Source organism: Poecilia mexicana, unplaced genomic scaffold (assembly GCF_051168715.1).
Source record: "Poecilia mexicana isolate PSO_F unplaced genomic scaffold, ASM5116871v1 scaffold_1, whole genome shotgun sequence".
NCBI classification, from domain to species: Eukaryota; Metazoa; Chordata; class Actinopteri; order Cyprinodontiformes; family Poeciliidae; genus Poecilia; species Poecilia mexicana.
Window position 1 is genome coordinate 24,219,653 of NW_028263370.1, and position 26,449 is coordinate 24,246,101.

The window sequence follows — 26,449 nt, forward strand, 5'->3', positions numbered from 1 at the left end:
ACCGGATTTCTCTGAGTCTGTGTAGGATCTGTGCAGCAGAGTTCAAAGGTCAGGACTTCCTCCAGAACCTCAGATCTGTTATGGATCCATGAGGAACGTCAGGATGTGTCCTGAGTTCCTTTCTGTTGAAACTTTGATGTCCCATTTGTGATGCTAGTGGGAGGAAGATGATCATTATTTTAAAATGACTTCATCATGACTCCTCACAGACTCCTTGTGCTTTGTTCTGATGTTTACCGCTAACCTGGAGGCTTGATGCACAGACTCCATGTTTAGCACCACCTACAGGTTTGGAGGAGTAGAATGAGCATTTTCTAGCTCTGCCTCAGAACTTCACCATCTGGAGGTCCTGGCGTAACGACGTGGCTCCTCAGTCTGGATCGGTCCGATGGAAACCACCTGGACTAGTCGGCTGTTCCAGTCAGCAACCAGCTGAGAGTGGAAACAGGTCACCGACTCAGATCCACTTCCTGATCAGTTTTCTGGTGAAATTCCACTCATGACGTGATGCGTTTTGAGTTTCATCTCTGGTATAGTCAAAGCGCAGTCAGACAGTCAGTAGGGTGCAGCTTTTATTTTTCTAACAGGACCTCTTCTTCCTCCTCCTTCTCCTGTTTTTCCTCCTGGCTCCACTCGGCCGCCGGGGCCCCTCGGAGCCCCATTGTTGGTCTCCACGGTAACCTTTGTTGGCTGGCCAGCCCTGGGACACATTAGCAGCACAATGCCCGCCCCCCCTCCAGCCCTGCTTTATATTCTGTCCCTACTCTTCCTCTCCTGTCTGCGTCCTGAAAACACGTCTCTATTGGCCGTCTTCCTTTTCCTTCCTCAGACGTTTTTCCAGGCTGATGCGTCACATTTGATCGACTTCATAAAACGTGTAAAGCAGCGATGGATAAGATAGCAACCTGAGGTCCAGGGCTGACAGATACAAGGTCCCGGGTTGGAATCCCGATCTGGGAGTCTTTCTGCAAGCTCCCTGTGGATGTGTGGGTCCTCTTTGGGTCCTCTTTGGGTTCTCTCTTGGTTCTGTCTGGGTCCTCTCTGGGTTCTCTTAGGGTTTTCTCTGGGTTCTCTTAGGGTTTTCTCTGGGTCCTCTCTGGGTTCTCTCTGGGTTCTCTCTGGGTTCTCTCTGGGTCCTCTTTGGGTTCTCTCTGGGTTCTCTCTGGGTCCTCTTTGGGTTCTCTCTGGGTCCTCTCTGGGTTCTCTTAGGGTTTTCTCTGGGTCCTCTCTGGGTTCTCTCTGGGTTTTCTCTGGGTCCTCTCTGGGTTTTCTCTGGGTTCTCTAAGGGTTTTCTCTGGGTTCTCTTAGGGTTCTCTTAGGGTTCTCTCTGGGTTCTCTAAGGGTTCTCTCTGGGTCCTCTCTGGGTTCTCTTAGGGTTTTCTCTGGGTCCTCTCTGGGTTTTCTCTGGGTCCTCTTTGGGTTCTCTCTGGGTCCTCTCTGGGTTCTCTTAGGGTTTTCTCTGGGTTCTCTCTGGGTTTTCTCTGGGTCCTCTCTGGGTTTTCTCTGGGTTCTCTCTGGGTTTTCTCTGGGTTCTCTAACGGTTTTCTCTGGGTTCTCTTAGGGTTTTCTCTGGGTCCTCTCTGGGTTCTCTTAGGGTTTTCTCTGGGTTCTCTTAGGGTTCTCTTAGGGTTCTCTCTGGGTTCTCTAAGGGTTTTCTCTGGGTCCTCTCTGGGTTCTCTTAGGGTTTTCTCTGGGTCCTCTCTGGGTTTTCTCTGGGTCCTCTTTGGGTTCTCTCTGGGTCCTCTCTGGGTTCTCTTAGGGTTTTCTCTGGGTTCTCTTAGGGGTTTCTCTGGGTCCTCTCTGGGTTCTCTCTGGGTTCTCTCTGGGTTCTCTTTGGGTTCTCTCTGGGTTCTCTTAGGGTTTTCTCTGGGTTCTCTCTGGGTTCTCTTTGGGTTCTCTCTGGGTTCTCTTAGGGTTTTCTCTGGGTTTTCTCTGGGTTCTCTCTGGGTTCTCTCTGGGTTCTCTTAGGGTTTTCTCTGGGTTCTCTTAGGGGTTTCTCTGGGTCCTCTCTGGGTTCTCTCTGGGTTCTCTCTGGGTTCTCTCTGGGTCCTCTTTGGGTTCTCTCTGGGTTCTCTCTGGGTCCTCTTTGGGTTCTCTCTGGGTCCTCTCTGGGTTCTCTTAGGGTTTTCTCTGGGTCCTCTCTGGGTTCTCTCTGGGTTCTCTCTGGGTTTTCTCTGGGTCCTCTCTGGGTTTTCTCTGGGTTCTCTAAGGGTTTTCTCTGGGTTCTCTTAGGGTTCTCTTAGGGTTCTCTCTGGGTTCTCTAAGGGTTTTCTCTGGGTCCTCTCTGGGTTTTCTCTGGGTCCTCTCTGGTTTTCTCTGGGTTCTCTCTGGGTTCTCTAAGGGTCCTCTTTGGGTTCTCTCTGGGTCCTCTCTGGGTTCTCTTAGGGTTTTCTCTGGGTCCTCTCTGGGTTCTCTCTGGGTTCTCTCTGGGTTTTCTCTGGGTCCTCTCTGGGTTCTCTCTGGGTTCTCTCTGGGTCCTCTCTGGGTCCTCTCTGGGTTCTCTTAGGGTTTTCTCTGGGTCCTCTCTGGGTTTTCTCTGGGTCCTCTTTGGGTTTTCTCTGGGTTCTCTCTGGGTTCTCTTAGGGTTTTCTCTGGGTTCTCTCTGGGTTTTCTCTGGGTCCTCTCTGGTTTTCTCTGGGTTCTCTCTGGGTTCTCTAAGGGTTTTCTCTGGGTCCTCTCTGGGTTCTCTTAGGGTTTTCTCTGGGTCCTCTCTGGGTTTTCTCTGGGTCCTCTTTGGGTTCTCTCTGGGTCCTCTCTGGGTTCTCTTAGGGTTTTCTCTGGGTTCTCTTAGGGGTTTCTCTGGGTCCTCTTTGGGTTCTCTCTGGGTCCTCTTTGGGTTCTCTCTGGGTTTTCTCTGGGTCCTCTCTGGGTTTTCTCTGGGTTCTCTCTGGGTTTTCTCTGGGTTCTCTAAGGGTTTTCTCTGGGTTCTCTTAGGGTTCTCTTAGGGTTCTCTCTGGGTTCTCTGGGTTCTCTAAGGGTCCTCTCTGGGTCCTCTCTGGGTCCTCTCTGGGTTTTCTCTGGGTTCTCTTAGGGTTTTCTCTGGGTTTTCTCTGGGTTCTCTTAGGGTTTTCTCTGGGTTCTCTCTGGGTTCTCTCTGGGTTTTCTCTGGGTTCTCTTAGGGTTTTCTCTGGGTTCTCTCTGGGTTCTCTCTGGGTTTTCTCTGGGTTCTCTCTGGGTACTGTCTGGGTACTCCAGCTCCCCCCGCCTGTCCAGAAATATGGCTGCTAAGTTAATCAGTCTGTCCAAATTGTTCTTTGGTGGAACTGACTCCTTTGATGGACTGGTGACCTGTTGACCCCAACACCTCGCCCCGTTACGATTTTCTCTAATCAAAATCAAATGTATTCATACACCCTGTCCCTGGTGCGTCTTTAAAGCTGCAGTTTAATTATTCTAGAACAACCCTTACAGGAGATGGACCAATAAACTGTCATTATTATATCCAAAGCCAAAGCAGCACAAACGTTTTTCACCAGTTTTGTCCGACTTGAAGAAGGTGGGGCGGAGACCAGCGATACATGAGGAATCGATTTTATCCACTGATCTTATCTACTTGCACGTGCGGTTAACAATATTCACCCCAATGTTGCAAACCTAGTGACTTTGTTGTTATATTCAGCAACTCTTCAGACAAAACATAAATCAGTATTGAGTTTGATTAAAGCAAACTAAGCAGGCCTGGTGTGAATGGAAACATGATCAGTTATTGTTGGATACATGCGCTCTGATCAGCCTCACTGCGTTCGGCACATAAGCTGCAATCAGCAGCAGAGATGATGTGCAGTTTATGGGCAAGAAGAGGAAAACATGAGGATGTTTGATGACCTGTGATGATTCAGAGCGTTGGCGATGATTTTCAGACTGTCAACGGCTGAAGTTGATGAAAATGTTTCAATCATTCTTTTCATTTTCTTTGCTTGTCTGCGTTAAATCCTCTGATTATCTGAGCAGCCTAGCCCACGGCCAATCAGAGGAGAGTTTCCACCATTCTCTGCCTCTGATTGGTTTAGACTTTCAGGAGACTTTCAAACATTTTTTCCCCTCCTGTGTCCGTATTTAGCATCAGGTTTCACTGTAGATCCCAGAATGGATCAGATTTTAGATGAAGATGCAACATTAGTTCAAACCTCAGCCATGAATCGCTTTGTCCTAGTGTAGTCCAGAAGGTGAAAAGGTCTGGTCTGTTAAACGTCCCTCAGCGGTCAGCATGGACACACACACACACACACACACACACACACACACACACACACACACACAGACAGCTTGTTGAGGCGTGTGTGTGAAATGGGACAGGGACTGGAATAATTTCTGGGTTACAGAGTATAGACAGTGTTTCTGTTCTACTCAGCATCACTGCTCAAACACACACACACACACCCCGCTGACATGCCAGGGGTGGGGAGGGGTCGTATAAGGGGGGATGTAAATATATGTAGGAGACGGGGGAGGGGAAAAGAAACGAGTCAGAAAACTGTCAATGATTGATGGTGATGTGGAGTAAGAGATCAGGCCAACTGCAGAGAAACACACACACACGCAGAGAGAGAGCTGTGAAGGCATTTAACACACATTGTCCTCTGCTCTCACACACACTGTAGAAGTAAATATTGGCCTGGAGCGAACGATGTGTGTTTTCAGCTCTGCAGAGGGGGATGATGGGGCGTGGGAACATGGACACCTGTTGGTTCTGCAACAGGCTGCAGCTTTAGGCCAGTAGGGGGAGCTGTAGTGCAGAGAGGGTCGGTTCTGGTCCGCTAATCATCCATTAATGAGAAGAGTCAGAGTGGATCTGAGTCTGAACCAGAACCCAGAGTTACTGCTGCTCCAGCTGCTGGGGCAGAACCAGACGGTGTCTAAGTCCAAACGCAGCCCAGAGTTTCATCCTGATCCGGTTCAGAGCTGCAGAACCTCCAGAAAACGTTCTGAAGGAAGCTTTCAGAGTTTCTCTGCTTCTGCACAGCAGAACTGATCAGACGAAGTCCCAACATCCCTCAGTAAGCATCGCCTCGCCCACAGGAAACCGTGTTGTGTGAAAGAATGTGTGCGTGTGTGTAGGTGTGTGTGTGTGTGTTATTGTCTGGTGCCTAAAGGAGTCCAGCTGATGTCCATCTGGACTCCAGGGAATCGGAGCAGCAGCTCCTGGGAGGAGGAGGAGTGTGAACTGAGGGGGAGAGAGAGAGGGGTGTATGTGTGCCTGGGGAGCGGATTTGGATGGTCGAGGGTCCCTTCATTTCCATCTCCCTCTGAACGTCCTTTATTATGTGCTGATGAAGCACAGTGTGATCCACATGTGATCCACAGTGTGATCTGTGAAGTGATCCACAGGGTGATCCACACAGTGATCCACAGTGTGATCCACACAGTGATCCACAGTGTGATCTGTGAAGTGATCCACAGTGTGATCCACAGGTGATCCACATGTGATCCACAGTGTGATCTGTGAAGTGATCCACAGGGTGATCCACACAGTGATCCACACAGTGATCCACAGTGTGATCCACACAGTGATCCACACAGTGATCCACAGTGTGATCTGTGAAGTGATCCACAGTGTGATCTGTGAAGTGATCCACAGTGTGATCTGTGAAGTGATCCACAGAGTGATCCACACAGTGATCCACAGTGTGATCCACAGGTGATCCACACAGTGATCCACAGGGTGATCCACAGGGTGATCCACACGGTGATCCACACAGTGATCCACACAGTGATCCACAGTGTGATCTGTGAAGTGATCCACACGGTGATCCACACATTGTGATCCACACATTGTGATCCACAGTGTGATCCACACAGTGATCCACAGTGTGATCCACACAGTGATCCACAGGGTGATCCACACAGTGATCCACACATTGTGATCCACACATTGTGATCCTCACAGGGTGATCCACACGGTGATCCACACAGTGATCCACAGTGTGATCTGTGAAGTGATCCACACGGTGATCCACACATTGTGATCCACACGGTGATCCACACGGTGATCCACACATTGTGATCCACACGGTGATCCACACATTGTGATCCACACGGTGATCCACACATTGTGATCCACACATTGTGATCCACACATTGTGATCCACACGGTGATCCACACATTGTGATCCACACAGTGATCCACACAGTGATCCACACGGTGATCCACACAGTGATCCACACATTGTGATCCACACGGTGATCCACACATTGTGATCCACACGGTGATCCACAGGGTGATCCACACATTGTGATCCACACAGTGATCCACAGGGTGATCCACACAGTGATCCACACATTGTGATCCACACATTGTGATCCTCACAGGGTGATCCACACGGTGATCCACACAGTGATCCACAGTGTGATCTGTGAAGTGATCCACACGGTGATCCACACATTGTGATCCACACATTGTGATCCACACGGTGATCCACACGGTGATCCACACATTGTGATCCACACGGTGATCCACACATTGTGATCCACACGGTGATCCACACAGTGATCCACACGGTGATCCACACATTGTGATCCACACATTGTGATCCACACATTGTGATCCACACGGTGATCCACACATTGTGATCCACACAGTGATCCACACAGTGATCCACACGGTGATCCACACAGTGATCCACACATTGTGATCCACACAGTGATCCACACATTGTGATCCACACGGTGATCCACACATTGTGATCCACACGGTGATCCACAGGGTGATCCACACATTGTGATCCACACAGTGATCCACAGGGTGATCCACACAGTGATCCACACATTGTGATCCACACATTGTGATCCTCACAGGGTGATCCACACGGTGATCCACACAGTGATCCACAGTGTGATCTGTGAAGTGATCCACACGGTGATCCACACATTGTGATCCACACGGTGATCCACACGGTGATCCACACATTGTGATCCACACGGTGATCCACACAGTGATCCACACGGTGATCCACACGGTGATCCACACATTGTGATCCACACGGTGATCCACACATTGTGATCCACACGGTGATCCACACATTGTGATCCACACAGTGATCCACACAGTGATCCACACGGTGATCCACACAGTGATCCACACATTGTGATCCACACAGTGATCCACAGTGTGATCCACAGCGTGTCTGTGTGCTACGTGCGCTCTGGCCGCTCTCTGAGGATGATGACGGTGTTGCTGACGGATCAGGTAATCCTCTGGCTGACGTCCGTCTCTGAGCCGATGGAAACTCCCAGGATTAGCTCTGAAAACGCCTCTGGAAGTCGCTCTCATCAGACGAGTGAGCGGTTCTGTTTCCATGGTGATCGGTCCGGTTGACCCGGTCTGCTTCTGGCTCACCGCCTGTTGAACCGGGTTTTAGATGTTGGGAATGACGGTCATCAGAGTTTGTCTGTGAGTTTCCTCTGGACTCCACCAGCCTGGGAGCAGTGGGAATGCTCCTCACTAACCGCCGTGTGTTTTCTCCCGCAGCGTTCCCACCGTCCCGGTGAAGAACCTGAACGGGTCCAGCCCGGTCCACCCCGCGCTGGCCGGTAAGAACCAGCAGCTGGTTTCATCAGATCGCAGAGCGAGCCGAGGGCCGGATCCCATCCGCTCTGCTCTCTGTTCCAGGGATCACCGGGATCCTGATGAGCGCCGCGGCGCTGCCTGTGTGCCTGACCCGGCCGCCCAAGCTGGTACTGCACCCCCCACCCGTCAGCAAGAGCGACATCAAGCCGGTACCGGGCTTCAACCACTCCTGCAGGAAGACCACCAAGAAGCAGGTCCGCAAAGGTAAGCTCCAACCTGGCAACCGCTGCTCAGGTCATCATCATCATCATCATCATCATCATCATCATGTGCTTCAAATGTTTTCTGTCGTCATCTGAACTTTCTGGTGGAAACTAGGCATTTCAATGGAAAATTGAGTGGAAGGAAAACTGTTAGAAAAGTTTGAAGGTTTCTTTAACTGAAAGTCGTAATCATCGAAATGAACAGAAAAACTTGTATATAATCTATATAATATAAAAGTAGGCAGATCAATAATATCAATATCAAGTTGATATCAGTATCAGATCGATAATAGTGTGGTAAAAGCCATACTTTAGTTTCAGATTCCCTCTTAATTTTGTTTTATTTTTGTATTATAGTTTCTCATCTCTTCCCCCAAAAAGATTTTGTTTCAGTTTTCTCTCAAATGATAATTTTGTTTGCAGTTTGTTCATTTAGGAAAATATACACAAATATTATGTTTTTTAAATATTTTGTTAGAAGTGTCAGTTTCAGTCTGATGCCAAAAATATTCAGTATTGCTCACTGATATAAAACTCTCTGTGTGTAAAGAGCCTAAACGGATGTTTCATGGAATTAAATTTGTAAAATTAATTCATTTGTTGATGACACTGTGATTTAGTGAGCTGTGTTGATATTTCTGTTGAAGTCTGTTGAAACATCAATCTTTTCAAATCCTCTGCATTAAATTACGTGAAATCTGTAAAAAAAGCTTGATTTACACTTTCCCTCTTCATTTCTTGTGTTTCTGCAGGTAAAACTCCAGAGGAGGTTGTGAAGAAATACCTGCAGAAAGTAAAAAGTCCTCCAGAGGAGGTGAGTCCTGCCTCTGACTGTCACTGCTGATGAATCTGTGAAGATACTGCAGATAGGGCTGTTGTAAACGAATATTTTAGTAATCGAGTAATCTATCGATTATTCTTACGATTAATCGAGTAATCGGATAAAAAAAATTATAAAATGAAATATTGGTAAATCTGGCATAATACCGGTGTTACTATCAGATATCAATATCAGTCCAATTTTTCATATTTGAGCTTCCCTAACAGTTGCTTTTTTGTAGTTTAGAAAACTAACCTGTAACAATAATAGCTCACTTTCTAAGTTAACCAGAAGAAAAGTTATAGAAAAATCTGAAATTATATTGAATTTAATAACAAAGAGGCAGGCTCACAAATATGCTTATAAAAATGTCTACAATCCAGTTTTTAGTTTATGTATTCATCTTCAGTGAGTTTAATAGATTAATTAAACTCACCTTGCCACCTAACCTGTCACGCTTTGGGTTTGAAAATACGGGAAATGCCGCCTGGAGTGGGAGGAGAGGGCGAATGAACGAACGTAAGATGGGTGGAGGGGAGGAAATAGACCAGCGGACTGACGAACCGTTAGACCGGGGGACGAACACGGGGGGAAGCAATACGGGATATTTACGACACCTTCACTGGTCACACTCAGAAACTCATCTACCAGCCATGTACGATGCGCTCCGCCACCCGTTTCTTCAGACCGGGATATGAAATTTATTGTGCGGTTCGTCGGTAAAGCTACATTTACACGGTAAGCATCAGCTACTCAGCCGCCCGCCCTGCTCAGTCTATCCGCTCACCTCAGCGCTCTTCCCGCCGTTCGCTTTCAACCAGCAGCCCCGGAGGAGAAATGCTGCCGTACTCCAGGCATTCCCCCAGTCATTTTAAGGATGCTTATTGGTTCCCCAAAAACGATAAAAAGTCGGGCATTATCATCAATCAATAAAATCCCCACGGGCCAATCTTGAAGATTGGACTTTATGCCGCTGAGACTTAGCTTTTGTCAACAACTCAGAGGCGGAAGTGAGAGCTCCGCGCAACGCAAATGAAGTCCCGGCCGGAACACGGTGCGCTAACTAATAAAACATCAATTAACGAAGCTTCGAGGCAGGTAAATTTTCCTCGAGGAATTTTAGTAATCGAGGTACTCGAATCATTCGAGGAATCGTTTCAGCCCTAACTGCAGACTAACGTTGGTTCTGTGGGTCTCTTCCAGGACTGCACCATCTGCATGGAGCCACTTGGGGGCCCGTCCGGGTACAAAGGTCCGGGCGTTGGACCCGTCTCCAAGGCAGAGTCGGTGGGTCGCCTCACCCAGTGCGGACACCAGTACCACTTCCAGTGTCTGGTGGCGATGTACAACAATGGCAACAAGGACGGCAGGTCGGTCCAGTACCAGGCCCAGAACCAGGCCCAGAAACAAGCCTAAGATCTCTGAGAGGGAAAATAACCCGACTTCCTGTCTCAGCCTCCAGTGTCCCACCTGTAAGACCATCTACGGCGTGAAGACTGGCAACCAGCCAGCCGGGAAGATGGAGTACCACGTCATCCCCCACTCCTTACCGGGTCACCCCGACTGCAAGAGCATCCGCATCATCTACAACATACCGCCAGGGATCCAGGTACCGACCCGCGGAGCGCTCTGCTTGCTGACCCGCTGCCATCAGACACTAACGGGAAGCTTTTCCTCCAGGGACCAGAGCACCCCAACCCGGGGAAGCCCTTCACTGCCAGAGGCTTCCCGCGACACTGCTACCTCCCAGACAGCGAGAAGGGGCGCAAGGTAACAACGCCTGCAACATTTATTTACACTGGTACTTATGATGCGTTACCATGGAAACAAAGCTGCTGATTAGCCTATCAAAAGATCAGAGAGAAAAGAAAGATCATCCCCTACTTTCAAACCAAACAGCCAGAAAGAGATTTAAAGAGGAACAGCAGAAGGAAAGGAGGTGGATTAGCGGAGCTAGCTAACAGCTGATGATGGGACATGTTGCTGTGGGATATCTGCTCTGCTGCCTGGATACTGAGCTGTTAGCATGATATGAGGGTCATGTTAGCGACAGTCTTCAGTCAGAGGCCTCTCCAGATTGGCTGTAAGACTGACTGCAGAGAAACTCGGATGACTTCCAACAACATTTAGTTTCCCTTTGGAACGAAAAAAGTTTTTCATTAAATGTTAAATGTGGGTCCAAACTGGGTCGTCAGCAGAACCATGATCCAAACACAGCAGCAAATTAACAACCAAACAACAGAAAGACGGAAGAATCAAAGAATCTCCAGATTGCAGATTGAAAAACGAGGCAGTAACGGCGGTTCTGCTGACGCGGCTTCTCTCCGACCCGTCTGCAGGTTCTGAGGCTGCTGCTGGTGGCGTGGGACCGCCGGCTGATCTTCTCCGTCGGAACGTCCAGCACCACGGGAGAATCCGACACCGTCATCTGGAACGAGGTGCGGAGTCCGCTCAAACCTCCAAGCTAACCACGCTAACCACGCTAACCACGCTAACAACGGGATGTCATTCTTCACTTTCAGGTCCACCACAAGACTGAGTTCGGGTCCAACCTGACGGGCCACGGATTCCCCGACCCGGGTCACCTGGACAACGTGTTGGAGGAGCTCCGAGCTCAGGGCATCACAGAGGAAGATGCACTGGTAGAGAAGTGAGAGAGGAAGAGGAGGAAGACTCTCTGCCAGCACTTAGGAGGAGATGAGGAGGACAGCGACCGAGTTCTTCAGACTATAACGCTGGCTTAGCCTTTCAATGCAAGTTTCTCCAAATTTTTTAAACCAGCGCATCAAACGAGTAGTTGAGGGGAGGAAGAGGAGGAGGAAGAGAAGGAAGACGAAGCTTGTGGGTCTAGGTACTAAACAAGAGTGAGAATGAATGGGTACTAACATCTAGAACAGGAACAAGTTAACTTTACTGAATGAACGAATAAAAAGTTGGTAAAATGCAGCAAAAACTGGAAGGAAGAAGATGGAGGAAGAAGAGGAGAGAGGGAGGAAGAGGAGGGAAGGTTGAGGAGGAGGAAGAGAGAGAAGGTGTATGAATGTAGCTTAGGATAGCAGTAGAGTGAAATAACTTGTGTGGTACGTTCAGGTGCTAGAGGGACCAACAGATGGGCTGGCTTTGTTAAGCTGTGGTGAGGTGGCGCCCCCTGGTGGGCAGCTGGAGCAAAGCGGTCCTCACCGTTTCCTCATCACTTCATTCTTCGCTTCGAGTCAGATCCTGCAGCGCCATGTTCATGATTGTTCTGTGAAGATCCGGAAGAACTGAGCCTCCGGGTCGCAACTACGTTTATGTTTTTATTGTTCTTAGTCATATCAGTTGGTACCGACGCTCGCTGTTTTGTCCTGACTGTCATTGAATGCTTCGTCCTGTTGAGGTGAACTCAACCAAACCTGGCGGTGCGTTCACTGCCAGGTTAGGAGGGTCCAAATGGTTCTGTTAGCATTCAATGTCAGAACTTTACTCATGTTTGATTGTTTACTACAGAAATTTAAAGTATATTTTCATCCAGTAGCTGCTTTTCTCCATTACAAAAAGTAAACTAAAGATGTTCTGACATTTTTCTATAAATTATGACCTTATTTGGCAACTGAACAAGTGTGAAGCTTTTAATTTTATCTTTCTTGGTGAGGATAAAATATTTACCTGTTCATCAGAGTAAAGATCAAAAATGGTACGATAGAAGTTCAGACTCTTTTCCTCTGAGGTACATTGAACGCAGCTTTGTATCAACAGAGAGTGTACTGCTTCTGATTGGCTGCCATGTTTTAAGCTCGACCAATGAGAACACTTGTAGATGCACTTTTTATCCCAGCTGTTGGAACCTGTGAGGTTCTGTTAATGACCAGGTCAGAAGAATCCCGGGTTATATTTGGGTATCACCATCATCATCATCATCATCTTCTACCTGATGCTGGTTGTCCTAATGATGGTACTCCCTCCACTCTTAGCGTCTTTATTACATTTTTTAGCTACATATTTGCTTTTAGTAGCATTTTATTGACACTATTATAGAATAAATTGCCTTTTTCTTATTTTGTACATTTATCTTGTATTAATTATCCTGTTTTTTATGTTACCTTTTGTTTACGAAGACAGTATTATTAAATACACCGTCTTTTGTTCTCTGTACAGAAATGAAGCTGATTTGCATCTTTTCTTTGGAAAAGGAATTTCATGGTAGACTTTTATCTGAGTGTGACTTGTAATACGTTTTTCTAACTGAAAGCTGCAGCTGTGTATTCATGCTGTCAGTGTCTGTCGTGATGCTGGAAGCATTTAAACTTGGTCTTAAAAACTTTTCCAGAATCACCTCCATTTGTCATAAATGTTTTCCTGTTCTTTGGCTCAGACAACACGACGTTTCCTTCTGAGCGTGTGCAGCGTGAGGCCAGATGGGATTCATACGGAAGAAGATTACAGCCTCTGGAAAAACACATAATTTACTTTTTTTCTCAGAAGTCCAACTATAAACTCAGAATTCTGAGTTTAATTTAGACTTTAAACTTGTCTTTAATTTTAGGATTCTTATTGTAATCTCAGAATTTGGGGGAAACATTCTCAGCATTCTGAGGTGAATTTCATAATTGTGTTTTTATTTTTCAGTGGCCCTAATCTTCTTCTGTAACTTCACATTGTGATTTATTTTTTAATTTGTTTAAACCGCCATCATGCCTCATCCCCACTGAACTCTCCTCACCAGTAAATGTGTGGATTACTATCGGCCCACGGTGGCATCTTGTAGTGGAAGGAGAGACGTGATCATGGGTGCTGATTTGAACGCATGAAAACATGTTAAACAACAACAAAAAAAAGTGTAAATATGGCATAAATAATTGCTGGAGTATGAATGATTAATACAAGAAGAAAAATAAAGAATGAATGAAATTTAAACTCCTGTGTCCTGTCATCTATCGATACCGTGGAATAAAAGTAAAACTAAATTGAAAACATGTAACACGCTGAACGGAGGACTGAGTTGCCCTGTGAAATACGTCACGGCGTGCTGAAGTCAGTCAGCTACCTTCGATAGCTCAGTTGGTAGAGCGGAGGACTGTAGAGGCGTCTGCCAGTTATCCTTAGGTCGCTGGTTCGAATCCGGCTCGAAGGAGGCGAATTTTTTGTCACTTATTACCCTAACTAACTAACCCTCACCCTAACGACTGCAGCATGCAAGCTATCCTCGGAGTTATTCGCGTTTCAGGCAGTCTGGTTTTGCTATACACTTTTATTATTGCTTATTTATTTCTTATTATTGGAGCCTTGCTACGACATTTCTTTCAATTTGTACATTTTTAAATGTACAATTGAATGACAATACACTACACTGTCTATGTATAAAAATGAAGCACAACAACGAACTGTTCATGGAAAAGTACTAGAAAGAAACACAATTTTTAAAGCACAGAACAATGGATTAATTTGTTTAAATGCTTTCCTGTCAATACGGTGATCTATGTTCGCTACGGGGGAAAAAAATTAAAAATCGGAGAAGTAAGTCATGTAAGTTTTGCAAAATGTATGTAATATCAATGTATGTATGATCTCCTGATAAACACATAAAATAAATAAATAAATGCTTTCCTTACGCTGCTCGTTTTAAGGAGGGTTAAGAAGAAACATTGAAAATGGCTAAAGGAACTTCCGATGATTTCCTCACCACTTAGATAAAATTATCCAAGGACGAGAAAATAACTGTTCCCTGACCGGGAATCGAACCCGGGCCGCGGCGGTGAGAGCGCCGAATCCTAACCACTAGACCACCAGGGAGCGCTGAACAAAATCATACGTCATCGAAATTTATAGTGGAGTGAGTCAGCGTTCATTGGACACCGTACATTCATTATCGCTGCTGTCACCGGGCGTCTCCTCCTTCAGTCCTGGAGCGTCCTTCGCCCAAATCGCTCCCGGTATCCGGTCCGGTCCTTGCCCCGTGTGGCCTTTATTTTACATCCAGAGGTCATTTTTATTCCTGCAGCCGTGGGTCAAGTATTCCCCCAACAACCCAAGATAATGTTTCTCCGGTTAAAATTCCGGAGCTGCACCGGTCCGACGTTCAGCGTCTCCTCACACCGCGCACCTGCCCCCCCTCCTGTCACACCTGTGTCTCTGTTTATAAGTTCGGGTAAAAGTTGTGACCCAGATATTTTACCCCGTGGACTTTTGCAAACAAAATAAATACATACATACAAGACATCCTTGTGCGTATACTAATACAAACATTTTATTTGTATTTTATTGATCTACGTTTTATTCTCTGTAGTTAATTTTTTTTTCCACAGGATACTTTATTTTATTGTGATTTCACAAGCTTCCCCTAAATTAATTTTTATGGATAAATTCTAAAGCATTATGTAATTGGATGTTTTGTAAACTTTTAGTTGAACAAAATTTCTCATCCTCTTTTTCATTTAAAGCTTTATTGAGCAAGTGGCAAGAATACAACTGAACAAATAAATACAGAATAATCGAGCAAAGATGCAACCATGAGTGAAAGATCTGTTCCAAAGAACTACTTCCAGAAGCGTAACCATTATGATAGGTTTTAGGTAAATTTGTTCCTGTGGAGGGTAACACATGGAGGATAGTAGCACTTTAGCATTAGCATCTATAGTACAGCTGTTTGTGCAACTCATGTTTATGATTTAGGATTATCGTTATTAACTTTAGTGTCCACTGTGCGCATGTTTTCCACCAATAAGTTAGTTATGTTCCACATGAAAATACGTGAATACTGAGCGGTATGTATAGGTTCAAGCTAAAATGATACATTTCAGTAACAGTCTCCTGTATTTATCAGAAGTGGATGGGAGAAACTGATCTGAGTGAAAGGCTTGAAGTGGATCATCAAAGACAAAAAGCATTTGGAGAACCAGGAGAAAGGAAGCAGATGGATTATCGGGTTGTTACTGAGGGACAATGGAGACCGGTGTGATAATCAGAGGGGCCCCATTTGTCCCATCGTTGTTATGACCTGGCCCAAATAATGGGTGGAGTCTCTCAGTGAAGAAGCAACCAGTGAAGGAGAAGATCAGAGCAGCAGCATCTACATCATAAAAGAAGACCAGACCCTCTTCATAATCCACAAACACCCCCACCTTCTCCAGACCAGACTTCAGAGATAATGGGACGGGAGGGGAGGACAGACCAAAGAACTCGTTTTGATTCCTCACAGTTAGGGACCAGAAACCAGACCGAGGAATCAGTCTGATGCGATCTGTCCGAGAGACAGACTCCTTGGCCACGCCGATAGTCCAATTAGTCTTTCCTTTCACCTGGACCTCGAAGTAAAACCTGCCGGAGGAGAAGCTCTGCTCTCCTAAAACATATTTAAGATACCTAAACCTGTTTGGGTCATGCGGGAGATTCCCCGTTGGGTTGCAACAGCTCACTTGTTTCCCATCATCCGACAGGATGAGTTTGGGATGAACGGTATCCGGAGCAAGAGTCACATCCACGGCGTAGCGTTTTGCTCTCATCAGCTCGGCTCGGATCAGCAGCCTGGGAGTTTCCTTCTTCATCACCTCAGTGAAGATCTGCTCCAGCTGAGAGGCAGAGAGCGAACCCACCGCAGTCCCGTTCTGTCCAGAGGTCAGATTCTGGCATCTCTTTGCTGGACTACAGGACCAAATGTCCTCCATGATTCCCTTTGCATTCCCTTCAGTTTCCTCTGTCAGAGGAGGGCTGTGATTGACTTGGGAGGATAAAATAAATAAGAGAACCATGCCACATAATATGGCAATCTTTCTATTTTTAGTGAAGAGATTGCCGCTAACTGGACCAGGGATTTCTGCCTCTGCGTTCTGGTGTAGAGCTGACCTTCTGAACTCATCGAGCAGCTCAGCGATCAGAGTGTTGACCTCCAGCTCCGGCCTTGGGAAGAACATCTTTTCACACACTGGACACTGAAACGGGACATCATCACACACGTTTTCTGTGACGCAGTTCTTGCAGAAGTTGTGGCCGCATGGTGTGCTGACCGGATCCGTGAAGACATTCTGACAGATGAAGCACTTAAACTGGTCCTCAGATAGGAGACAGCTGGCCGTGGACATGCCTGCGCTGGGACCTGAGGGAAGAAGGCAAGAAGGTGAGATGTTTGAAACCCAACAGCACAGCTGGTCAGAACTCTGAGGTCACCAGTCCAGCAACATGGCTAGCTGCCTGAGAGCGGCTAACCGTCTAATAAACCTGGCATGTCTTCAGAAGACAACAGGAACCTGGAGTACCCAGAGAGAACCCAGAATGCACAAGGAGCCAGTCAAGACCAACAGAAACCGAACAGACTCTGGAGTTCAGTTAAATCATCAACACATTAAAGGAACAGAGAGTAAATCTGGCTAGATCAGGCCGTCCCCACAACCTGAGTGACATTTCAAGAAGGAGACCAGAGAGGTCGCCAGGTTATCATGACGATGCTGAAGGAACTATTATGGAGAGAGGTGATGAGAAAACTCACATCAAGTCAAAAGGCATAGAAGAGACCCCATGGTCAGTGGACAGACGTTTTCTGGTCTTTGAGACCAAAGCGGACCTTTCTGCCCATCAGACAAGATGCTGTGATAGGTGGACACCAAACAATCAGTTTTCACCCTGACATCGAAGGGTTTTTGTTAAAAAATAAATGATTATGATTGATTTATAAAAGTATTAAAAAGGTAAAACATCTAAGGGTGTGAAAACTTTTTACAGGCCAAATCAGTGAAAGGTTTGGGTTCATTTCAGAAACCGTTTGCTTTGATGCTTCAGTTTTATTAATGTTTCACAGAGGGAACATTTTGTTCTGATCTCAGTAAAGAGTCCAGATAAAAACAAACACATTACTAATGATGTGCTATGAAACTATAAACATGTCGAGTTGTTTTGTTTAAATTCCTCTGTTGCTGCTTCCTCCCCATTAGATCATATCTCTGCAGGAAATGTCAACCAGTTAGAAAAACAAAAACCAAAAAGCCAATCAGATGAGAGGAAAGTACTGCTGCTGATCTCTAAACAAACATCTGGTCCTCGGTAAAATTAGATTTATGGCACAATTAAGGACTTCTACATGTAATTTATGCCACCATCCTTCTGTTATCCCATCAACAATAGTCTGAAACACTTCAACATTTCCACACAAAACAAACCTGCGTGGATGTTTGAACTCAGCAGAAACCGAACAGAAAAGCTGAGTGAGAGGAAACAAAGACAGATGTAAAAAGTTTCACTCACCTCCGTCCTGATGATCCGGAATCGGAGTTTACAGAACCGAACAGAACCGTCTGAGTAGCAAACTGAAAGTGAAAGCAGCTGCAGTGTTACCTGCAGCTCCTCCTTCATGAAGGTCTGACATTTCCTCAGCCTGAGAGGGAAACACTCTGGTTTCTAGGAGTTATTAAATATAAAAGTGCTAAAATCACTAAAGAGTTTGACTTCTTCAGCATTGGCACATCCAATAGTTAATTATGTGATGCTTTCACCTGGTTACCTTGCACATAATGCCAATGACAAACACTTTGGTAGGAGGAGCCAGTAGTCCAACCTGAGTATGCTCAGATAAAATGGAAAATCATGATGCAAGATGCTTAAAATCCCCAAATATTCATTATCCGTCATGGAAACCAGCAACACAACTTTCCCTCCTGCTGCTAGTGTTACGACTCCCCAATGCAATAAACAGCCAGTATAAAATCAATCAGCAAATTTTATTGTTATACAATTAAGGTGTGCATTTTTAGGAAGTGACCGAAAAACAAAACAAAATAAATGGGGAAAAAAATGGTTAGCCTGCCCTCACAAACACCAAGACAAGACAAACAATCCAACACTGAGCAGACTAACAAAAAAGAAATACAATTCAAACAGCAAGAACAGTGATATAACTGTAAAAAACAAAACTACAAAAATTACTAAATACTTATTAAATCACCTTAATTAAGTCAATCTAAAAACATTAAAAACAATGCATACCTGCACCAGATAAACCCTCGCTCTCCGGTTTACCACACCAACTCGAGAGCCACCCTTGATATGGGCCATTTGATGCAACCCTGCCACATAAAAACTATATAAAAAAAAAAAATTCCCCTCTCACCCTCCGTGGGTGGTCTCTTTCATCCTCTGAGCTCGGGTCCTCTACCAGAGGCCTGGGAGCTTGAGGGTTCTGCGCAGTATCTTGGCTGTGCCTAGAACTGCACATTTCTGGACTGAGATGTCTGATGTTGTTCCTGGGATCTGTTTGAGCCACTGCTCCAGTTTGGGGGTGACTGCCCCGAGGGCCCCGATGACCACAGGCACCACTGTGGTCTTCACCTTCCAGGCCTTCTCCAGTTCCTCTCTGAGGCCCTGGTATTTCTCCAGTTTCTCATGCTCCTTTTTCCTGATGTTGTGGTCACTTGGTATTGCTACATCCACCACAACGGCTTTCCTCTGTTCTTTATCCACCACCACAATGTCCGGTTGGTTCGCCATTACCATCTTGTCTGTCTGGATCTGGAAGTCCCACAGGATCTTAGCTCGGTCATTCTCCACCACCTTTGGGGGTGTCCCCCATTTTGACCTCGGGGCTTCCAGTCCATATTCTGCACAGATGTTCCTGTACACTATGCCCGCCACTTGGTTATGTCGTTCCATGTACGCTTTCCCTGCCAGCATCTTGCACCCTGCTGTTATGTGCTGGACTGTCTCAGAGGCCTCCTTGCACAACCTACACCTTGGGTCTTGTCTGGTGTGGTAGATCTGAGCTTCTATTGCTCTGGTGTTTAGGGCCTGTTCCTGGGCGGCCAGGATGAGGGCCTCCGTGCTGTCCTTGAGTCCAGCTTTCTCCAGCCATTGGTAGGATTTTCTGATATCAGCCACTTCAGTTATTTGTCGGTGGTACATCCCATGTAGGGGCTTGTCTTCCCATGATGGTTCCTCCAGCACCTCGTCCTCTGTTCCCCATTGCCTGAGACATTCGCTGAGCACATCGTCCGTTGAGGCTTTGTCCTTGATGTATTTATGGATCTTAGATGTTTCATCCTGGACAGTGGCTCTCACACTCACTAGTCCTCTGCCTCCTTCCTTACGGCTCGTGTACAGTCTCAGGGTGCTGGATTTGGGGTGGAACCCTCCATGCATGGTTAGTAGCTTCCGAGTCTTAACATCCGTGGCCTTCATCTCTTCCATTGGCCAGCTAATTATTCCGGCAGGGTATATATAAATTCCCCTCTCACCCTCTGTGGGTGGTCTCTTTCATCCTCTGAGCTCGGGTCCTCTACCAGAGGCCTGGGAGCTTGAGGGTTCTGCGCAGTATCTTGGCTGTGCCTAGAACTGCACATTTCTGGACTGAGATGTCTGATGTTGTTCCTGGGATCTGTTTGAGCCACTGCTCCAGTTTGGGGGTGACTGCCCCGAGGGCCCCGATGACCACAGGCACCACTGTGGTCTTCACCTTCCAGGCCTTCTCCAGTTCCTCTCTGAGACCCTGGTATTTCTCCAGTTTCTCATGCTCCTTTTTCCTGATGTTGTGGTCACTTGGTATTGCTACATCCACCACAACGGCTTTCCTCTGTTCTTTATCCACCACCACAATGTCCGGTTGGTTCGCCATTACCATCTTGTCTGTCTGGATCTGGAAGTCCCACAGGATCTTAGCTCGGTCATTCTCCACCACCTTTGGGGGTGTTCCCCACTTTGATCTCGGGGCTTCCAGTCCATATTCTGCACAGATGTTCCTGTATACTATGCCCGCCACTTGGTTATGTCGTTCCATGTACGCTTTCCCTGCCAGCATCTTGCACCCTGCTGTTATGTGCTGGACTGTCTCAGAGGCCTCCTTGCACAACCTACACCTTGGGTCTTGTCTGGTGTGGTAGATCTGAGCCTCTATTGCTCTGGTGTTCAGGGCCTGTTCCTGGGCGGCCAGGATGAGGGCCTCTGTGCTGTCCTTGAGTCCAGCTTTCTCCAGCCATTGGTAGGATTTCCTGATATCAGCCACTTCAGTTATTTGTCGGTGGTACATCCCATGTAGGGGCTTGTCCTCCCATGATGGTTCCTCCAGCACCTTGTCCTCTGTTCCCCATTGCCTGAGACATTCGTTGAGCACATCATCCGTTGAGGCTTTGTCCTTGATGTATTTATGGATCTTGGATGTCTCATCCTGGACAGTGGCTCTCACACTCACTAGTCCTCTGCCTCCTTCCTTACGGCTCGTGTACAGTCTCAGGGTGCTGGATTTGGGGTGGAACCCTCCATGCATGGTTAGTAGCTTCCGAGTCTTAACATCCGTAGCCTTCATCTCTTCCATTGGCCAGCTAATTATTCCGGCAGGGTATCTGATTACTGGCAAGGCATAGCTGTTTATTGCACGGATCTTGTTCTTGCCATTGAGCTGGCTTCTCAGGACTTGCCTTATTCGTTGGAGGTATTTGGCTGTGGCTCCTTTCCTTGTGACCTCATCGAGGTTGCCATTTGCTTGCTGTATTCCCAGGTACTTGTAGCTGTGCTCTATGTCTGCTATTGTTCCTTCTGGGAGTGAGACCCCTTCTGTGTGGACGACCTTCCCTCTCTTTGTAACCATCCGGCCACATTTCTCTAGTCCGAATGACATCCCAATGTCAGTGCTGTAGATCCTGGTGGTGTGGATCAGTGAGTCGATGTCTCGCTCGCTCTTGGCGTACAGCTTGATGTCATCCATGTAGAGGAGGTGACTGATTGTGGCCCCATTCTTAAGTCGGTATCCGTAGCCAGTCTTGTTGATGATTTGGCTGAGGGGGTTCAGACCTATGCAGAACAGCAGTGGGGACAGAGCATCTCCTTGGTATATGCCACATTTGATGGACACTTGTGCAAGCGGTTTGCAGTTGGCTTCAAGGGTGGTTTTCCACAGCCCCATCGAGTTTGCAATGAAGGCTCTTAGAGTCCTATTGATGTTGTACATCTCTAAGCATTCAATGATCCAGGTGTGTGGCATTGAGTCATAGGCTTTCTTGTAATCAATCCAAGCGGTGCACAGGTTGGTGTGTCGGGTTTTGCAGTCTCGGGCGACTGTGTGGTCTACAAGGAGTTGGTGTTTGGCTCCTCTACTATTTATGCCGATGCCCTTCTGTGCCGTGCTCATGTATTTATCCATGTGTCTGCTTATCTTAGCCGCTATGATGCCTGACATGAGCTTCCATGTTGTAGAGAGACAGGTTATCGGCCGATAGTTGGATGGGACTGAACCCTTTGAGGGATCCTTCTGGATCAGGATTGTGCGCCCTTCAGTTAGCCATTCAGGGTGAGTCCCATTCTGTAGCAGCTGGTTCAGTTGAGAGGTTAGCCACTGTGCATTGCTGTTGTGGGACGCCTCCCTTTCCCATATGCCTTTCCAGTATTGTTCAGTCTCCAGCCTTGGTGGGTCTGCTCTGTTGTTATTACCCTGCCATTGAGAGTACACTTTAGCTGGTTGGGTGGAGAAGAGCCGGTTAATCCTCCTGGCTTCATTCTCTCTTGTGTATCTCTTTAGGCGGCTGGCCAAGGCTTGGAGCCTTTGTTTGGCAGTTTCGAGTGCTTCAGGTATGGGCATCTGGCTGTACTTCTTAGGTACTGGTCTTTTCATTGCACCTCTTTGGAGCTCTGACAGTTGGCTCACTTCCCTCCTTGTTATCTTGATCTTAGCCTCTAACCGTCTTTTCCATGATGGATATTGGGTCTCATAGTTGCTCTTATAGCCGAGCATTTCAAGGATCACTGATGCTGAGTTGTATATCAGCTCATTGGTTTCTGTTATGGTGTTGGTAGGGATTGTTCTCAATGCTGCATTCACATCTTGAATGAGACTTTCTGATGGTACTTCACTCAGCCGTTGTAATTGGCGTCGGGGTTGCCTGGTGTTCATTCGGGCCACGATTCTCTCTCTCAGGTCAGTTGCTGTCTCGTTCAGCTTTGATAGTTCGTTCATTACTGGGGCTGCATACCCAGTCTCGGGGTGGGGAGTAGTTAACTCCCCCCTGACCTTATCTTTGGGCTCCTCCCTTTTGCCGTAGCATTTGTGTTGTACCTCGTCAATCTCAAGTTGTGATAGCAGTTGCCGTTTGCGGATGTTGGAACACTGAGCTACTAGTTGTTTGGCAGTCATTGTAGACTGTGGGTGTCGAAGTAACCATTCCACCCTCAGTCTTTGCATGTAACCCCTCTGACTAGGGTTACTTGAGTAGTAGCATTCCAACAGATCCATGTTTTCGTCTCTCGCCCATTTCCGTCTTGTTCCAGTAGCCCATTTTTCATCAAGGTGCTCTGGTTCCCCAGCACCTGACGCAGACCTTGTTTGGCCGGGCGACGTCTGAGCCGGCATGTCGTGCTTATCAATGTCTCTCATGGTATGAGGTAGGCTATATAGCTCTAAGGGTCTTGCCTAAGGACCCACACTGCATAGCTCAATTGCACTGTTGTAACTTGTTGTAACTTGCCCCAGCCCGGATTCGAACCCCGGTCTCCCGGGTGGTAGACTGGTGTCTTACCCACTGAGCTATACAGTCAGCTATATATATATATATATATATATATATATATATATATATATATATATATATATATATATATATATATATATATATATATATATATATATATATATATATATATATATATATATATATATATATATATATATATATATATATATATATATATATATATATATATATATATATATCATTAACTACAACTCCCCACCCCGAGACTGGGTATGCAGCCCCAGTAATGAACGAACTATCAAAGCTGAACGAGACAGCAACTGACCTGAGAGAGAGAATCGTGGCCCGAATGAACACCAGGCAACCCCGACGCCAATTACAACGGCGTCGGGGTTGTAATTGTAATTGACTGGTGTCTTACCCACTGAGCTATACAGTCAGCTATATATATATATATATATATATATATATATATATATATATATATATATATATATATATATATATATATATATATATATATATATATATATATATATATCATTAACTACAACTCCCCACCCCGAGACTGGGTATGCAGCCCCAGTAATGAACGAACTATCAAAGCTGAACGAGACAGCAACTGACCTGAGAGAGAGAATCGTGGCCCGAATGAACACCAGGCAACCCCGACGCCAATTACAACGGCTGAGTGAAGTACCATCAGAAAGTCTCATTCAAGATGTGAATGCAGCATTGAGAACAATCCCTACCAACACCATAACAGAAACCAATGAGCTGATATACAACTCAGCATCAGTGATCCTTGAAATGCTTGGCTATAAGAGCAACCATGGAACCATCATGGAAAAGACGGTTAGAGGCTAAGATCAAGATAACAAGGAGGGAAGTGAGCCAGCTGTCAGAGCTCCTAAGGGGTGCAATGAAAAGATCAGTACCCAAGAAGTACAGCCAGATGCCCATACCTGAAGCACTCGAAACTGCCAAACAAAGACTTCAAGCCTTGGCCAGCCGCCTAAAGAGATACACAAGAGAGAATGAAGCCAGGAGGATTAACCGGCTCTTCTCCACCCAACCAGCTAAAGTGTACTCTCAATGGCAGGGTACTAACCAGTGTTGTGTTCAAGACCACCTAACCCGAGACCAAGACAAGACCAAGACCAGAGTGTATCGAGACCGAGACAAGACCAAGACTTTTGGGGTCCAAGACCAAGTCAAGACCAAGACCGAGGGGAGTCGAGACCGAGTCAAGACCAAGACCAGCGGCCTGCGCTACATGACACAATAAGATGTAAAATATGATCGAAATTGCTTCTCAAAATAATCTGAAAGATCCATATTACCATAAAACACCTAGATATTAAATACTTAATACATTTTACTAATATTAAATATTCCATTTATGTGCTAAAAAGTGTGATGGTCTCGTGCCATCCCTAAAAACATAACACCCTGGGCATTTGCCCATATTGCTCATATAAGAAGCCACCACTGTCTGCACCATTAAACATAGCAATTGAGGCAATGCCCTGACGGTAAATAACGCTCAACCATGAACACTGACCAAGGAGCAACAAGCAAGAAGTAACCAAACAGAAGGCGCTCATAGTGACTGTTTTCACTCTCTATCCCAGTACATGAAGCCAGGTAGTCTGACACCATGGCAGACATTGCAGCTGCCACTTTGAACAAAAACAATCAAAGAGCAATGTGCATGCTCTTTCGTTCTTGTGTTTTAGTTATTTGTTAATTTAAATATTAACGTACATAATAAAATAAAATAATGATGCAGTGTACACAGAGCATTACAAGAACAAAGAACGGGTGTTCTGTCAGGTCAGATCACGGTGTTCTGTCAGATCAGCATACGTTGTCAGATAGTCGTACGTTTAGCTCAGATATGCATACGCTGTCATTACCATATGATTTTATTTAATCAGCAACATAGAATCATGACGTAGATCATCATACACTTGGTTATTAACAGTTGTATGGCATCCAGCTGCAGCCAGACCTGCTTTAAACACACTTTGAAACCACGACAACGCATGTATATCCATCTAGTTATCACATTATGTCATATTATAAACAATTTAATTACTTATTTTCGTCATAACTTGTTGCGTATACTGACAACTACACTGACGGTCGGACTTAATGCGCATGCACTGGCATGGTACTCACTGCATGTATGCTATTCTGACAGCGTATGGCTATCTGATAGAACAACGGCTATATCTGTCAGACACATCATTACCATAAGATTTAATTTAATCAACAACATAGAATCATGACGTAGATCGTCATACGCTTTGTTATTAACAGTTGTATGGCATCCTGACTTAGCGGTTAAGTGAGTTTTACACGGGCGTGTGTTGTAGCTAACTCCAGCTGCAGCCAGACCCTGCTTTAAATACACTTTGAAACCATGACAACACATGTATATCTATATAGTTATCATTGAAAACAATTTAATGACTTAAGTTCATCATAACTTGCTGTGTATGGTGAACTGACAACTCCTCTGACAGTCGGATTTCTTAATGCTTAATGCATGTATGCTATCCTGACAGCGTATGGCTATCTGATAGAACAACGGCTCTCAGTGAGTGACACTCCAGTCCTATCTAATAAGTAAAGAGCCGTGGAGAAGAATCGACTGTTTCTGAATGTCACCTCACTATATTGCAGACTTTTGGACATAGCGTTGTCCCATATATGCGACAAGTCAGTCAACACCTCCGCACAATAATTCAGCACAGTGAGTGATAACATATTTCATCACAATGCTTATGTGTCTCTGTACAGCTAGCTTTGCTAACATCACGTTAACGGAGCTTACCTTCTTTGAGCTACTTTTCTAAGTGACGAAAAAAGTTAGACGTTGTCTCCACCGTCTGTGAAAGTGAAGCGCTACTGAGTTAGCTGTGGCCATCGGATTTCTTACTATTTATGCAGCGCTATTATATTACTGACGATTAGACAAACATTTTCTGCCGCTGAGAGAAAACCACTGCGCATGTCCTGGAGCGCCGTGTGCAAGTGAAAGGTGGGGAGGGGAGGAGGAGGGAGAGTGAAAGGTGGGGAGGGTGGGGGGAGTAACAGAAACACGTAGTTGCTTGGATTTTAATTGGTGCATTTTGCATCCACTGAAAACAAAGATGTTAACAAATAAAGTGGACAGTATGCTGTACGTTTAGTGATATTTTCACAGTTGCGGTCTTGACTGGTCTTGAAATAAAATGCCGAGTCCTCAGCGCCCGAGACCGAGACAAGACCGAGACCAAATGCGGTCGAGTCCGAGACGAGACCGAGACCATCAAAAAATGGTCTTAAGACCGGTCTTAAGACCAAGACCAACTTCGAGTACCACAACACTGGTACTAACAACAGAGCAGACCCACCAAGGCTGGAGACTGAACAATACTGGAAAGGCATATGGGAA

General features: G+C 46.1%; 2 protein-coding genes and 2 non-coding genes across 5 annotated transcripts in view; 2 read left to right on the forward strand and 2 right to left on the reverse strand.

Moving 5' to 3' along the window:
* LOC106913111 (E3 ubiquitin-protein ligase DTX4-like) overlaps positions 1 to 13,483 on the forward strand; it is a 34,139-nt gene extending 20,656 nt beyond the window's left edge. For both annotated transcript variants that reach the window (XM_088006799.1, XM_088006800.1), the window contains exons 5-12: positions 7,469 to 7,530; positions 7,610 to 7,771; positions 8,523 to 8,584; positions 9,794 to 9,960; positions 10,046 to 10,199; positions 10,271 to 10,360; positions 10,930 to 11,028; positions 11,113 to 13,483. In XM_088006799.1, coding sequence (XP_087862925.1) covers positions 7,469 to 7,530; positions 7,610 to 7,771; positions 8,523 to 8,584; positions 9,794 to 9,960; positions 10,046 to 10,199; positions 10,271 to 10,360; positions 10,930 to 11,028; positions 11,113 to 11,244 — 928 coding nt within the window. In that variant the 3' untranslated portion in view covers positions 11,245 to 13,483. The remainder of the gene's footprint in view (positions 1 to 7,468; positions 7,531 to 7,609; positions 7,772 to 8,522; positions 8,585 to 9,793; positions 9,961 to 10,045; positions 10,200 to 10,270; positions 10,361 to 10,929; positions 11,029 to 11,112) is intronic.
* Positions 13,484 to 13,612: 129 nt separating this feature from the next.
* On the forward strand, positions 13,613 to 13,700 carry trnay-gua (transfer RNA tyrosine (anticodon GUA)). The gene is given in 2 exon segments: positions 13,613 to 13,649; positions 13,665 to 13,700. It is a non-coding gene; the product is annotated as a tRNA-Tyr (tRNA).
* Positions 13,701 to 14,287: 587 nt separating this feature from the next.
* trnae-cuc (transfer RNA glutamic acid (anticodon CUC)) lies at positions 14,288 to 14,359 on the reverse strand. The gene has a single exon. It is a non-coding gene; the product is annotated as a tRNA-Glu (tRNA).
* Positions 14,360 to 14,992: 633 nt separating this feature from the next.
* On the reverse strand, positions 14,993 to 17,942 carry LOC106913114 (E3 ubiquitin-protein ligase TRIM21-like). The gene is made up of 2 exons (XM_014979859.2): positions 17,801 to 17,942; positions 14,993 to 16,658 (listed from the first exon to the last, which is right to left on the reverse strand). The coding sequence occupies exon 2, from the start codon at positions 16,642 to 16,644 to the stop codon at positions 15,496 to 15,498; it is 1,149 nt and encodes a 382-aa protein (XP_014835345.2). The 5' UTR covers positions 16,645 to 16,658; positions 17,801 to 17,942; the 3' UTR covers positions 14,993 to 15,495.
* Between the last annotated feature and the right edge of the window lie 8,507 nt (positions 17,943 to 26,449).